This window comes from Vipera berus (assembly GCF_964194415.1).
Source record: "Vipera berus genome assembly, chromosome: 3".
NCBI lineage: Eukaryota > Metazoa > Chordata > Lepidosauria > Squamata > Viperidae > Vipera > Vipera berus.
Genome location: NC_138204.1, coordinates 63,721,125 through 63,734,001, shown reverse-complemented (window position 1 = coordinate 63,734,001; position 12,877 = coordinate 63,721,125). Strand labels below are relative to the sequence as shown.

Sequence of the window (12,877 nt, the reverse complement as noted above, 5' to 3'; positions counted from 1 at the left end):
ACTTAATAGAACAATGGACACTTAAAGTGATGGATGTGGCTGAAATGGCAAAAGTTTCAGCATATTTGAAAGAACAATCACAAGAAAAATATATTTTGGAATGGAAAAGATGGATTGATTATATTCAGAACAAATATGAGACTAAAAAATTTCAAATAGTTTAAAGAGTGGAAGGTTTGTTAATGTTTTAATAGATATTTAGCATATGTTTGCATAAGATTGTTAGATATAATACCCTGTATTCTGCTTTGGGAAGTCTGGGGGGGAGGGAAGGGGGGAGGGCTGATGGGGAGGGGTTTTTTATTATTAAATTTTGTAAAACTTTTCAATAAAAAAAGATGTAATTTTTACCTCCCCCTTCTCTAGCTGCCTTAATTGCTTCTTAATTGCTAAGAGTCCGTTATTATTTCTGGAAGCCTCCCATTATGTTCTTCCAGGTGTGTTCCCCTCATAAATGGATGTATTCTTTTCATTTTATTCTTGCCTGAAATAATTTAACAATTTGTTATCATTTTATTATACTATAATATTTCAAACTATTAAAGTTTCAACGTAATGCTTTAGCAAATAGCCTTTTCCCTAATCTCTATAAAGTTATAAAAGAATTAAACATCTGCAATGAAATTACAATATTATTCTTGTTCAGCAAATGAATGGTGTGGGGTGAAAAGAAAGAACTATGAGAACTGCAGAAAACTCGTAGTTGTTAGGAAAATATTCACAATGAACCACGAATGTTAAACCTTGGATTTTTAAATCCATATTAACCATGATAGCTGACTTATCTTTAAGAACAAACCACTTGAAAATGAAAGCAGACAATATTCTTCCACCTCTTTTATGCCATGTTGAATTGGGAAATGATTCCAAACTCCAATTTATTTATTTATCTGTCAAATTCCGATGAGCGCCCATTGCACGGAAAGTGACTCTGGGCAGCATATAACAAATCCAATGTAGGACTGTTGGATACCCCTAGAACTTTAGAATTACTGACAATTAGAAACCCCGTGAAAAGAACGCAACAGGTGGTGATGGTGCTTTTGTTTTCCTTTTTGTTTTTAAGCCTTGGTGACCTGCAGCCCTGATGAATTCCAGTGTGGTGATGGGACCTGTATCCATGGAGTTAAACAGTGCAACAAAGTGCATGATTGCCCTGACAACAGTGATGAAGCTGGCTGTGTTCATGGTAGATATGCTAGATGGGATAAGTCTCCTGGCTTGGGGTGTAGCAGAAAACACTGTTAGAAAGTGCTTAGATGCCAGGGAGTCCTCCATTCCCCAGAAGCAAATCCCCTGTTCATCTTAGTATACTCTGCTGTTTAGTGTATTCCAGCAGTGAGGTCTCATCAGTGACACTGATGAGCAGGCTTTGTTCTCATCCATCGCATCTAAATAAAAAGGTAAAGTTTCCCCCGCACATGCGTGCTAGCCGTTTCCGACTCTAGGGGCCGGTGCTCATCTCCGTTTCAAAGCCGAAGAGCCAGCGCTTGTCCGAGGACGTCTCCGTGGTCATGTGGCCGGCATGACTAGATGCCAAAGGCACACGGAATGCTGTTACCTTCCCACCGTAGTGGTCCCTATTTTTCTACTTGCATTTTCACGTGCTTTCGAACTGCTAGGTTGGCAGAAGCTGGGACGAGTAACAGGTGCTCACTCTGCTACGTAGCACTCGGGATTCGACCCGCCAAACTGCCGACCTTCTGATCGACAAGCTCAGCGTCCTAACCCACTGAGCTACTGCGTCCCTGGTCACATCTCAATATCCTGCCACTAAAACCATATCTCATTTTTTCTAATTACTTCTTGAATCATAATGCATCTTCATGTCCATGTACCTAATCTAACTTCAGCTGCTTTTCCTTCCTTGCCTGACCTAACAGAAGCGGCATGCGAGAGTCCCACCAAATTTCAGTGTAAAAGTGGAGAGTGCATAGAGGAAGTCAAGGTGTGCGACTCACACAGGGACTGCAGGGACTGGTCCGATGAGCCTCTAAAAGTTTGTGGTATAGTACCTTCTTATTTCTTCCTCCATCTTTAACAATCTCTTCCATGCTCATATGTTTAGCACTACCAGAAAGAGGAGCCTCAACCACTATTATCGTTCTCCTTTAGTTCTTCTGCTTATCTTGTCTTTGTGACTAGTGAATGGAGAAAATGGAACTAAGATTTGATTCTTGGGATTTTAGGTTTTTGCATATTCCAGGTGATATTCCGCATCATCTTAAATGTCATGAATCCTGGGCTGATTGCAAAAAAAAAAAGAGAGAGAGATTTCATCCCATCACAGAACAGAAAATTCTCCGTATTCAGTCTCCTGATGATGCTAATTATTCTTTTTGGTGGTTCTTGTGAATTGCAAAGAAAGTTTAGGGGCTTAATCAAGATAGACCATTTCTTTTATCGTTTGTCCTTCAAAAATGCATGATGAAAAATGGCCCATTTCAGGAGTGGAGAAACACAGGTCCATGACTCCTCCGCTCTTCCTCACAGAAATTACACTTGTATAGATAATAAATTCAGAGGCATTATTTTTTTTTATTTTAATTCCATTTATATCCCGCCCTTCTCCGAAGACTCAGGGCGGCTTACAAGCTTAGCAGTAGCCTTCATTCTATGTATATGCCTGCTTATTAGGGCTTTCATACACCCCCCAAGCGGCATTATTACAAAGTCAGCTTATTGCCCCCAACAATCTGGGTCCTCATTTTACCTACCTCGGAAGGATGGAAGGCTGAGTCAACCTTGAGCCTGGTGGGATGCGAACCTGCACTAATTGCAGGCAGCTGGTGTTACTTAAGGAGGCATTAGCCCACTGCTCCACCAAGGCTTATTTACACAGAGTCTCTGAGGGCCATCCAAGGCAGGCATCTGTATTAATAGGCAGTCATGTGGCCTTAACTATGTACATCCAGGAACAGGAAACCCACCTGCCTTTTGTGTCAAAGGAAATGGATGGCATTCTTCATAAGTGCTTAAATGGGGCCATGAAAAACACACTATTAGCAGAAATTCCAGGATTCAGTATGTTCCTAAGGAGGAAGGTAACATTCATGGAAAAGCTTCAGATGATACTCTTCCATGAAAGAAAACTATGTAGGCAGTTCCTTAGAAAAACCTTAAAAAATCTTTAATCATGTTATTGCTTTTAAACTAGCAAAAAACAAAAGGAACATTACAGTGTGTGTGTGTGTGTGTGTGTTTCTAATACACTTATAGGACTATCACCCTTATCCATGCAAAGTCTCTGTCTATAGGCAATCTGCTCCTGGGTCAATAAAAATATTACAAGTAATAATATACAGAGAAAAGTCAATAAAGCATGTCTTTTGAGTATACATGACTTGGGGGCTTATTCTAAAATACCAGATTCCTAATTACATAATTAAAGAAGCTTGAACTAAATAACGCCTATCAAAAACATTTCCTTCTGACATGCTTTTTTTAAATTTTATTTTATTTTACTGCTAAGCTTGTAAGCCGCCCTGAGTCTTCGGAGAAGGGCGGGATATAAATGGAATTAAAATAAAATAAAAAATTGATGCCTGGTCATTAATTAGTACAATGCGTTCCTTTATTGTATAAGAAGTATAAGATCCTATTCCTGTAAGATGAAATACATTTGTTTTAGCCGATGGTGAATATAATGAAACTGTTGGCCCTGATTAATATGTTCTTGATCATTAAAAAGATCTAAGTCTATTCTTTTGGTTCTGTTCTCAGTTGAAGAGGATATATTTAATTCATCTAAATTTTAACACAGGAGCTGTTTATACTGCTGAAGTTTTATTGCCTGCTATTTTGTGGCATTTTAGAGCTCCTTATAATTTCCATAGCATCAGTAATGAAGAACTATAACAAATTATTCCTTGGTTTATACGGTGGTGATGAATTCTTGATCATTAAAAGGATCTAAGCCTTTCTTTTGCTTCTGTGCTCAGTTGAAGAGGATATATTTAATTCATTTGAATTTTAACACTGGGGCTTTTTATACTGCTGAAATTTTATTGCCTGTTATTTTGTGGCATTTTAGAAGTTCTTATAATTTCCATAGCATCAGTAATGAAGAGATGTATCAAATTATACAGTACCTTGGTTATATTTTATGTCTTTTTATTCTATGCCCACATTGCATGCACATGTGGCATGACTGCATTTTTAGGCTAATTATGAGGTTTACCCTAGTATAGGTGTGCATAACTTATGTGCTTTCAAAAGTTGTAGGACCACAATTCCCATAATTCCGGTTCTTTGCCAAGATCTCAACATCTTTTGGAAGCATATATTCTTTCAAATAGATCAGTCTGGACTGAATAAATTTGAAGTGACTGAAACTAAATCTAGACAAGCTTGAATCTGGAAAACCAGTGGCTGAGGTCTCAAAATTCTTTTTATCAGGTTTAGTGTACTTTGAAGGAGAGTGATCTTGATTTTGCATCATATTGTTAAAGGAACCTCTAGATTAAACTATTGCATCAAACTCTGTGGTTCGGCTGCCTTTGAAAGCATTTCAAAAATTGAACTATTTTTGACATAGAAGACTATGGTCTTAGTCCAGCCTAGACGAGTTCAAATCACCAGGACCAGATGGATTACACCCCAAGGTTCTCAAGGAACTGGCAGACGTGATCTCAGAACCACTGAACTATATTTTTTCAAAGATCCTGGAGCACTGGGGAACTACCAGAGGACTGGAAGAGAGCTGATGTAGTTCCCATCTTCAAAAAAGGGGAAAAAATAGATCCAGGAAACTACAGACCTATCAGCCTGACCTCAATACCTGGGAAGATTCTGGAAAAGATAATCAAACAACAAATCAGCGAACACCTTGATGCAAACAAAGTCATCACTAAAAGTCAACATGGGTTTGTCAAAAACAGATCATGCCAGACAAATCTTATTACATTCTTTGACCAAGTGACAAAACTAGTGGACCAGAGGAATGCTGTAGATATAATTTACTTGGACTTCAGTAAGGCATTTGATAAAGTAGATCACAACCTACTACTTGATAAGATAGAAAAATGTGGGTTAGATAGCATCACCACCAGATGCATTCATAGCTGGCTGACAGGCTGTACTCAGCGTGTGGTCCTCAATGGAACTGCATCTACATGGAAGGAAGTGTGTAGTGGGGTGCCCCAGGGCTCTGTTCTGGGCCCAGTGCTCTTCAATATCTTCATTAATGATTTGGATGAGGGGATAGATGGGGAACTCATCAAATTTGCAGACGACACCAAGCTGGCAGGAATAGCCAATACTCCAGAAGATAGGCTTAAGATACAGAAGGATCTGGACAGACTCAAACACTGGGCACTATCTAACAAAATGAAATTCAATGGTGAAAAAAGTAAGGTTCTACATTTAGGCAGGAAAAATCAAATGCATAGGTATAGTATAGGTGGTACCTTGCTCAATAGTAGTAACTGTGAGAGGGATCTCGGAGTCTTAGTAGACAATCACTTCAATATGAGCCAGCAGTGTGCTGCAGCTGCCAAAAAAGCCAACACAGTGCTAGGCTGCATTAACAGAGGGATAGAATCAAGATCAAGTTAAGTACTAATACCACTTTACAATGCCTTGGTAAGGCCACACCTGGAATACTGCATCCAGTTTTGGTCACCACGATGTAAAAAAGATGTCGAGACTCTAGAAAGGGTACAGAGAAGAGCAACAAAGATGATTAGGGGGCTGGAGGCTAAAACATATAGGGAACGGTTGCTGGAATTGGGTATGTGTAGTTTAACGAAGAGAAGGGTGAGGGGTGACATGATAGCAGTGTTCCAATATCTCAGGGGCTGCCACAAAGAAGAGGGAGTCAAGCTATTCTCCAAAGCACCTGAAAGCAGGACAAGAAGCACCGGATGGAAACTAGTCAAGGAGAGAAGCAACCTAGAACTAAGGAGAAACTTCCTGACAGTTAGAACAATTAACCAGTGGAACAACCTGCCTCCAGAGGTGGTGAATGCTCCAACACTGGAGGTTTTTAAGAAGAGACTGGACAGCCATTTGCCTGAAATGGTATAAGGTTTCCTGCCTGAGCAGGGGGTTGGACTAGATGACCTCCAAGGTCCCTTCCAACTTCTTCTTCTTCTTCTTCTTCTTCTTCTTCTTATTATTATTATTATTATTATTATTATTATTATTATTATTATATTATTATTATTATTATTATTATTATTATTATTATTATTATTATAGTGTTGCCTGGGTTCCATTTTGTTTGTGAGTGAAATTCACTATGGAATATTTTAACTAAAGTCTTAAATGATCTTAGGCAGAGATGCCCAGTCTTCAGTGACCCCAGAGATAGACGTAGCCTCTCCAAAAATTGTTTTCATTTTTAATTTGAAAGAGAGGAAAGCCTATGAAGCATATGGTGTAGAGCTGATCATATTGATTAATTAATTTAGTTATTCTGTTTAAATGAAATCCAGTTGACAGCTTTGTCCCAGCGCATATAAAGCCAACTAAAAGGCCAAATAAAGCTTTGTGGTTTAGAACTTGGATGTTTCAAAAACTACGGTATTTTGTTTCCCGTGAGCCTTAAAAACTATTTTGTTTCCCATGAGCCTCTTTGGGTATTAGGATCCCTAACATAATTCTGCTGTGCATGTCTCTTCATCTGATGCAAATATGGCGTCTTTTAGGAGTGATACATTTTAGGCATCTTTTCTGTAATAGTATCAAACCTATCTGGAATCTTTCTCCCCCCCCCCCCTTATACTGAATTTCTACTTTAAATTTAAATGCTAAAATAAATGTTCTTGTAGCCCTATTTTCTGAAGAAAGAAGAAGTAAATGGTATGAGCTCAAAATGACACTTGTTCAAGAACCTTTGTGATTGAGGTAATGAGACAGGGATGGAATTCCAGTGCTTCCTTCATATCCCTGTGCAGAAAACCAGAAATCCTTTCAGTGAAATATCAGCAGGGAGCAGCATCTGGAATTAGAAGCTAAGCAGAACCAGACCTGGTTAATACTTGGATGGGAGATCGCAGGACATTCTAGTACAGTTCTGCAAGATAAACAGGGAAGCTAAAAAGCATGCTGACAAGAGGCAATGGCCAACTATTTTGCTACTGGGGGAAAAAACACAGAGAAATGTAGTCTTAAATGTTAAGGGAAACTAACTTTTCCCAGTGTTTGATGGAATTTGATAAAAACATACATAACATAACTTAATGAAAGCATTCACAGCTAGTCAGCTGCCTGGAGACATGCTAATCACAGATTGTTTCATGGTAGCTATTGCATCTATTGGGGCAGTAAATATACATTTCTTTAAAATATAGAGTGATTTGCTGAACCTAGACTATTTGCTGAAGCTATATGCCTCTCACTACCAGCCTTTTCACAGACAGAGTACACTTTCACTGTATGGCCCATTCGCCCTCTGGGTTGTAGTAAAACAATTAGGAAATTTGGCATTCTAGACTACAGAGAAGAATGACTGGCTTTGGTCTGAAATAGTTATTCTTTGTTAACTGTTGAGTTTATCTTCCATGTGATTACAGTATTCTAACTACAATTTATTACTGTATGCAGCTTAAAACCCATTGACATGAAGTGGCATGGAAATGTAAAACAGATATGCTTACCAATTAAAATGGAAGATGGTCTTGAGAATTACAGTCTCATTTTGCATAATTGGCTTCTGATGCCTGGTGTAAGCAAGAGTTATTGACAGGATCAGTCTGAATTATAAGCAGTAGCCCAAATACACCACCATGTTTTTAACTCAGCAAAATAAATTTACTGTTGTTAATAACTTTGTGAATTGGGCTTTCTGGTCAGAATTGGAGATTTGGCTGCAAAATGTTGTGGAAGTTTTTCCCATGCAGCATATTCTACCAGTTATTTTTTTTCCTCATCATCTTTTGCCATTAAATGAAAGAATCGAAGGAACTGCACCATCTGTTTTTCTCCTGAGTTACATATCTGGGCTAGTCCAGCAAATCTTCATAAGCCAGGATACTTAGATATTTAATTGCACAGCAAATCCCACAATAAAAGAAAAACATTTTGTCCCTCACTTTGGATAGGTTAATTGGAAAGGCAAGTGAATGGTTGTTTCAAGAACTAAAATGACTTCCTTCGACCCCTTTGGCAATTTACAGTATCCAGGGTAAATTGGACTACATTTTCAATTTTAGTGTCTGACGTTGGGGAACTAATGATCAGAACTCTGCTCATACAGATTTCCAGGTGTGTGCACGATTATTACAGGCAGGATGTTCTTTTATTCAAATGAAATAGATTGCAAATATTTGGGGGAGCATTCGGTCTTAGTATTGGTCAACAATAGATACGAATGGATGTGTGGATTTCAGTGTGTTGATTTTTTTTGTCTTTTCAAGAAGCATTATTATATTATATTTATAACTTTAGCATAGCAACAAAGAGCAGAATGGAAAAAAGTCTCAAATAGTCAGACCTAAGGATAACAGGATCAGGATAAATCCACCCTTTTGATTTTTTTTCTTTTTTTATATATAATGATACTTTTAGAGTTCCATTGGATTCTTGGAAGAATACAATCTTCCTCCCATCAGTACATAGACTGGCAATGTATTATGCTTTGAAGCTTTGGTTTTGTTTTTTTAATCTAGCCACATATTTGCAGTTCTACTTTTTGTATCTCTTAGAGATTAGCATCTATAAAAACAGATTCTTTAAACAGATATCTAACCCCTCACTAGAATAGCATTTGCCAGTGTGATGACTGCTAGATGTGAAGGAATACATTTCTTAACAGTCTCCAGTTGGCAATGCTGGCTCTAAATTCTAGTAAAATGAAACTTAATGTATCTGGAAGTCATCCAGTTGGAAAAAGTTGAGCCAGAAGCAGTTGACATTTCTGGATTTTTATTGCTTGCTTATTTTATAGTCCAACCTTTCATATATATAGTACTGATTCATTAGAAGGACATTCTTGCCAAATTATTCTATTTGCCCGTTTAGGATCTTTAGGGCTTGTTGGCATTAGGGTAACTATCGGATGATTTTTACTTAGCTCATTCATTACTTAACATCTTGGTCCCACTGTTGTGCCTATAAAGTGAAAGCAAACAATACAAATGAGCACTTAGATTTCAGATACAAATTAGACCAAAATTGCATGAGTCAGTTGTCTTAAGAAAGTTCAGATCACTGCTACTTAGAAGAAAAAACGGTTTTCATGTCTATTTAAATAAACTTTTTAGTGGTTTCTGGGAATATCTGAAACCATTGGACACTTTAAAATGTCAGTCTTATGCACAGAATTCAGTTTTAATCTAAATAATGTCACTCTTCTAGATGTGAATGAATGTGCCCTGAACAATGGTGGTTGCTCCCACATTTGCAAGGACTTGAAGATTGGCTATGAATGTGAATGTCCTCCTGGATACAAGCTTATGGACAAGAAAACGTGTGGAGGTAATTTGCATAGAAACAGAAGCCTGATCAATGTGTCATTGCAGACAGACATACTTGCAGATTCCCATGATCTGATGGCTTAATGTCAAATTACCAATTATTTTAAACTCTCAATCTAGATATAGATGAATGTGAGAATCCAGATGCGTGTAGCCAGATCTGCATTAACTACAAGGGGGACTATAAATGTGAATGTTACGATGGTTATGAGATGGACACCCTGTCAAAAAACTGCAAAGCCATAGGTAAGAAGATGCTCGATTCCATTCGGTGTGGATCTGTGGAAAATCACACAGCTCCATCAACAATTTATAAAATCCATCTTCCCTGCCTATAGTAATTGTGTTTTATCTAGTTTAAGCCTTGGCTGGTTCATCCCCATCCATGTCCAAAATTCCACAGCTTCCTGGGCTGAATATCATCTGCATTTTAAGATTTGAATCCAACCTTCTGGATAACTTCCCCTACTTCCCCTGTTTCTTTTCCCTGGGGTAGAACAAATATCGTCTAGCATCATTTTCTGATATCATTTTTCAAATTGCCTTTTGCTATTATCTCTTTTTTCATTTTTTTAAAAAAAATTAAATATAAAAAAGAAAAAAGTCACAAAACTATAAAGGTAGACAAAAACTAGAATTTTCTGAAATAGTGATCCAGAAAGGACTTTATTAATAATAACATAGTGCCTTCTGTGCCCAAACTAGAATGTCATAGTTTTTTCCAAGACCCAGAACCACTCATGAGGTTTCACTCCCTCCACATAACACATATTCCTATTCTTCATTTAAACCACCAAGGCAAAACAAAACTCTGGTACCTGTTTGTGCTGCAGACAGCATACATTATGCCTTCAACAATGCTTTTTTATGTTACTGCTCTTCACAAAATGCCAGAATGGAGAAAGCAGGGGAAAAAACAAGTAGGGCTGGGAGTGGCAGACTTGGCTTCTTTTATCTTTTAATTTTGTTATGGGTATTTTCCTCTTTATCTGTCTAATATTGAACAGGGATTAAGCCAACATAAGGGCAAATACCTCTGCAAATGGAATCTATCTTATAAACAATAAAATCCTTATAAGAACTTACTTTTTAAAAAAAAATATCAGTATTTTAAGGAGCATAGCTCCTTGGGCATTTCATGCTAATTGTGAAAGCTGGATTTCAGAATCTCTCTCTTTGGAGAAGTGCCAAAGGAGAAGGCTTATAATCTGAATCAAAGTGATCATGCCATAAAAAATGTGTAGGAAAAAAACTCCATTTTCATATCGTGTGCCACACGCACACACTGGTTTATTTAAAAATATACATAGGTGTTGAATAGCCTCAACTTTCTTCCTCTCCAGTGCACAGTTGTGGGAGTGACTCTTTTGTTCTCCCAACAAGGAAGAAAGAATGTGTAAATCACTAGTCAGTTAGAGCAGCCCAGGAAATGATGATCAGGACAGCAGCCATTGCCAATCCTTTTTATTCTAAAAGTAGTTTTGAGATTTTCCAAACCTGCCTTTTTTTAAGCTGTGCTTTATCCTAAACTGCTTATAAAGCTATGATTTGCCAATTCCTTGGCAGGAAAGAGCCCATACCTTGTTTTCACAAACCGCCACGAAGTACGCAAGATTGACCTGGTGAAAAAGGACTACTCTCGCATCATTCCCATGCTGAAGAATGTGGTTGCTTTGGATGTGGAAGTGGCAACGAACAGGATATACTGGTGTGATTTATTCTACAGGAAGATATACAGGTGTGGGGTATTTCAGATTACTCAATTTATCTTCCATCATTCTAGCAAAAAAAAAATCAAACTCAGATCTATGACAGTTTAGTGCGGGGGTGGGCAACTGTGACCTCTTTATGACCTGAGGACTTCAACTTCCAGAAATCCTGGCTGGGTCACGAATTCTGGGATTTGAAGTCCACTGATCATAAAGGAGACTTAGTTGCCCACTGGCTTAGTGGCATCAGAACTTTGTCTGTTGAAAATGTGCTTCTTTGGATTTTACGGTCCTGATGCATGTACCAAAACAGCACTTTATTTGATTATGCAGTGGATTAACCTTGACTTTGTGCAACAAAGCTGATTGTCCCTTTTCTGCACTCAGATCTAAATTACTATTTCCCCCCTCCCCCACCTGCTGTGTTGTCAGTAATGGTTTGTTCTGGTTTTTGGTAACTGTCAAAGATGAGTTTCCTGGGACCAAATAATAAGAAAGGTGATTCCAAAAATCAGGAAGTTATTATAGAGCAGGATTTCCCAACATTGGCAACTTTAAGACGTGTGGACTTCAACTCCCAGAATTCCTCAGCTGGACATTCCCTATGCCGGCTAGGGAATTCTGGAAGTTGAAGTCCACATGTCTTAAAGTTGCCAACATTGGGGAAAGCCTGTTATAGAGGATTTGTTTTTTAAGATCATCACCTGTTGATTGCAATCAAGCAACTAGTTGGGAATTCATCAACTCTTTAAAAAGGAAAGTGAGCAGAAAATGAGAGAAAATATTTTGGTAAGCTTCTTTGAGCCTTGCAAAATGGAGAAAAACAGGATCGGCCCATTCATATCTGAGCATTATTTAATGTGACACTTCTCCTACAGCTTGCTGATAGCAAAAATCTGTCAAGCTTAAGATTTAAACTTCTGTTATTTTGTTCATCACTGCTAACTCTGACGGGTTTGTCTTCAGACTTTGAGCCCTGGTACAGTAGGCACTCATTTTTAAAAATAAGAATGATCAGGGCCAATTTGCATACTTGTATAAAAACTGAAGGAAAAAGGTCTATCCCTGATTTAGTCCATGGGCAAGAAAAGGAGAGAGTAGAATTACTGTGGGCAGGAAAAACAAATGCTCACCAGCTGGACGAAAGTCCTTACAATGAGGAGCTTTGTCCATCTCTGGTCTGAATGCAATTCTCACTGGCTTTCTAAAATAAATTTCAGAGCTAGGGAATTGTATCTTACTAGAACTTTTTCCTGCAAATCGGTGTGAGCTTGATTTGCAAATTATTAGATTTAGAATTTCCCACTCACGACATAATGGGAAAGAGTGGGCTTTAAACTGAATGACCCTACCAGAAAAACCTTCATTCAGTTGTTTCGGTTAACAGCAAATTAAAGGATACATTAGCAGTATCCACACTGGGCAATAGCTTTATCCATGCAGGGGGGTCTTACACATGGTCCTGCACTAATTTGCATCCACACCAGACACTCTTACACAGGCTAATTCACATGCAAAAATGTCATTTCTCTTGGTTAGGGAGAGAAGGGCGCCACCTACTGCATTCTCAGAAATACTGAAAGGCTTGGGACAAGTGAAAAGTTCCAGAGATTGTTTATACCTGAGAAGCCATGTTAAACCTCTTATGAGCCAGAAGAGAATCAGGCACTACATAAATGGAAGCTAGTCACAGCCAAAGAAGCAAAAGCGCTTCTCAAGTTGATGAAACTTGTGTTGTGTGACATTATG

General features: G+C 38.2%; 2 protein-coding genes across 2 annotated transcripts in view; one reads left to right on the top strand and one right to left on the bottom strand.

Moving 5' to 3' along the window:
- The window catches only part of CPT2 (carnitine palmitoyltransferase 2), a 109,257-nt gene that overhangs the window by 38,272 nt on the left and 58,108 nt on the right, over positions 1 to 12,877 (bottom strand). The gene's annotated exons all lie outside the window — the stretch shown is intronic.
- The window catches only part of LRP8 (LDL receptor related protein 8), a 247,467-nt gene that overhangs the window by 220,922 nt on the left and 13,668 nt on the right, over positions 1 to 12,877 (top strand). Inside the window, exons 6-10 of the mRNA XM_081323196.1 lie at positions 1,067 to 1,189; positions 1,884 to 2,006; positions 9,301 to 9,420; positions 9,540 to 9,665; positions 10,986 to 11,157. Of these exons, the coding sequence (XP_081179322.1) occupies positions 1,067 to 1,189; positions 1,884 to 2,006; positions 9,301 to 9,420; positions 9,540 to 9,665; positions 10,986 to 11,157 (664 nt within the window). The remainder of the gene's footprint in view (positions 1 to 1,066; positions 1,190 to 1,883; positions 2,007 to 9,300; positions 9,421 to 9,539; positions 9,666 to 10,985; positions 11,158 to 12,877) is intronic.